Source organism: Oryza glaberrima, chromosome 3 (assembly GCF_000147395.1).
Source record: "Oryza glaberrima chromosome 3, OglaRS2, whole genome shotgun sequence".
NCBI lineage: Eukaryota > Viridiplantae > Streptophyta > Magnoliopsida > Poales > Poaceae > Oryza > Oryza glaberrima.
This window is the reverse complement of record NC_068328.1, coordinates 27,414,279-27,417,429: the sequence shown is the minus strand read 5'-3', so window position 1 is coordinate 27,417,429 and position 3,151 is coordinate 27,414,279. Positions and strand designations below refer to the sequence as shown.

Genomic DNA, 3,151 nt, shown 5'->3' with positions numbered 1-3,151 from the left:
GGTGCGAGCGGGCAAAACGACACACGCAGGCCAGCGGGTGGCGCGGGCCGGGGAGGGGAAGCAGGCAGAGAGGCAGGCAGTGGGCGGCAGGCGGCAGCGCGTACCACAGGCGGGGCAGGCGTGCAGGCCGCGTGGTTATAATAAATTGTGTGTGGGGGGCACACGCGCCGCGCGCGGCAATGGGAGAAGCTAGAGCGCGCCCACCCCACTTGCCGATCGAGCGGGCGTCGCAGCATGCATGCAGGTACGTACGTAGTACGTGAGGTGAGAGTGCGTACCACCGGCCACCGGGCGTCGCGGAAGATCCAATGGGCGCGGCGGTGGGCCTGCGCCCATCGCCTCCCGCCGCTTTGCTCGCCTCCTTTATGGCAAAGCGTTTTTACCTTACCTGCGTGCAGTGATATGCTTCCACTGCTAGCTACTGCCAAGCCAGCTGTGAATGTGATGGATACCTGGATGGAGTATAGTGTCATGTGCTACCTATGGTTCTTCTTGAGGTCTTGGAATGTTTAAAGTAGTTTACAATCCACATTTTTAATCTAAAATTTTAACAAGCCATAAAACATCCTTTTGTCTAGTAATCCAGCTTTCTAATGAACAAGAGTCCTCACTACTGCTTTGTGTTTTCGGCCACGAGCCCACAAAGGAGACCACTGGATCGGCATCAAACGCGGGAGAGAGAGAGAACCTTTTGCTCTACATGCATTATTCATGCAATTAGCACATGATATAAGATTGCATACGGTCTAGTGCTGCTGCTCATTACATGCCAATTCAAGTTGTAGAGAGACATAAAGTTGTAAACTTGATTTACATATGCTTACGAGTGCTTATACCGAGCATACATATATAGAAGCTTGTCGTGCTACATTTTAAGCACGGCATGCATATTGCTCGCCAAGAGGTTAGCAAATGAAATGAAATAAAGCCTGGTTCCAGTTCGGCAGGTCCGATATTACATCAACACTTAGAATCGAATTAAACACACTTCGATGATTCGATCCAACGAAAAGCAACAAAGGATCGATCCGGAGGAAATTGAGTCACACTTAGAACGACGGCCGGCCAATGCTCACACGGCTATAGCTAGCTTCTTTTCCTCTTCAAGCCAGCCGCCGCGGCCGTGGCCTCGCCGTCGACCTGATCCCCGTCGCCGCCCTCAACCGCCACCGCTGCCGCTGCCGCCGCCTCCGTCAGCTTGGTCAGTAGTTCGCCGGCGTTGTCGGCGAGGACGAAGATGTTCCGCGCCGCGGCGTCGATGAACCCTTCCTCGACGCCCTTGTCGAACAGCGAGAGTAAGTTGTTGTAGTAGCCGTCCACATTGAGCAGCCCCACCTAACGAAAACAACACCAACAATATTTATATATGTTTGTTACTACTACTAGTTTATTCATTGGGAGATCATGTCGAAAATGATTAGGCCATGAAGCATGACGGCCTAGCTATAAGCTAAGCTAAGCTAAGCGCTATCCATCAATCTAGCTAGCTAATCCCTATCCACCGGCCAAGGACAATAAGATTATAGAATGCAAATGGCAGTTAAATACGACAAACTAAGTTAAGCTAATAGTATTAAGCTACTGGAGTAGCTTTTAGTACCGGTTTGTTGTGGATCCCCAGCTGCGCCCACGCTATGATCTCCAACAGTTCTTCGATTGTCCCGTAACCACCTGCGCATCACGCGGCAATTAAGTTGTTAATTAAGCTAAGATCACTCCTAGGCCCTACTAGCTAACTACTATTAGCCAATTAATTCTCGTTTGTGTTTGCATCAGTGTCATTGTGTCAATGTGTGTGTGTGTGTGTGTGAGAGAGAGAGAGAGAGGGGGGGGGGGGGGGGTTGACAAGTCGGCTAACAGCTCACCTGGCAGGGCGATGAAAGCGTCGGCGTGTTTCGCCATTTCTGACTTGCGCTCATGCATGTCCCTGACCACTTTCGCCTCTCCCAACGTCTCCCCTGACACCTAGGAAAGGCTTGCACAAAATCATAGTAGTACCACCAAGGTAAAATAAACACGTTCCATATGTATGCGTGTGTGCAGTAAAAGATCTTTTAGGAAGTGATAGACAATAGACCAATCGTATACTGGCTACTCCAGCTCCACACAAGAGATTCGCTTGCTATACCTCTTCAGGTAGGAGAGCACTAGGGATGACCCTGCATGCATTTACAGATGCATCGACGTGATCAGCAGATGGATCGATCAGCAGGCACAGTTAAGTCAGTGACTGTGTATGTGCGTCGTCGTGCGTACCCGAGGACGTGGCGGCCGCCGTCGTGGACGGTCTTGGAGACGAGGCCCATCAGGCCGCCGCTGCCGCCGCCGTAGACCAGATCGAGCTCCCTCTCGACCTGCGTGGATCAATGGAGGCCTTCGTGGGTGAGGCTAGGAGAGGGTAAAGACCGAGAGCGAAAGGGAGGGGGAATAAGCTTGGGGGCGTCGTCAGAGCTAGACAGTGTAGAACTATACCCAAGTGAGCAGGACACATCTTCTCCATGGACAATGGCATTGGAAGCTGAAGCTTTTGGATGGATGGCTAGCTAGTAGCTAGCTAATACTATCGATTAATTGCTCAAGACGCGACGAGACTCACCAGCTGCTTTCCGAGGTCGAGAGCGACAGCGCTGAAGGACGGCCGGTTCCCCCGCCTGCTGCCGCAGAAGACGCAGATCGTCCGCACCGGTCCCCGGCCCCCGCGGCTGCCGCTCTCCACAACCTTGTCGTGGTTAGCATCCATGTGTGTGTAATGGGGAGGACGGAGCGAGAGAGAGAGAGAGAGAGGATGCAGGGGCTTGTGTAAGACTTTTCCCGGCTCTTCCCTGTGAAGACCTATTTATCCACACTCCAGCAAGCACTCCACACAAGAGTACAAGACGTTTGCTTAATTTGCATGCTATGTAAACTTAGCTCGCAATTGATTATCTAGTTGCTAGTTAAATGATGCTCTGGGCCCTGGCCCTCTCGATATCGTTTTGATTTCTAGCTGCAGAAACCATATACTATACGGTTATTGGTTTAGTCATATCACATGCATGTTTTACGTACATATGCAGAGACGAAGTGGTAATTGACTATATATACGGTACAGTGGAGGTATGTGCACGTAAGCATATCTGAAACAAATTCCCATCAAAATTCAGAAGCCAGT

The 3,151-nt window shown here is 51.1% G+C and overlaps 1 protein-coding gene across 1 annotated transcript; it reads right to left on the bottom strand.

Annotated features, from left to right (window-relative positions):
- Positions 1-763: 763 nt before the first annotated feature.
- On the bottom strand, positions 764-2,792 carry LOC127767580 (probable cytokinin riboside 5'-monophosphate phosphoribohydrolase LOG4). The gene is made up of 6 exons (XM_052292961.1): positions 2,597-2,792; positions 2,257-2,354; positions 2,129-2,159; positions 1,866-1,965; positions 1,601-1,671; positions 764-1,335 (listed from the first exon to the last, which is right to left on the bottom strand). Exons 1-6 carry the CDS (start codon positions 2,738-2,740, stop codon positions 1,087-1,089), a joined length of 693 nt encoding a protein of 230 aa, XP_052148921.1. The 5' UTR covers positions 2,741-2,792; the 3' UTR covers positions 764-1,086.
- Positions 2,793-3,151: the final 359 nt, after the last annotated feature.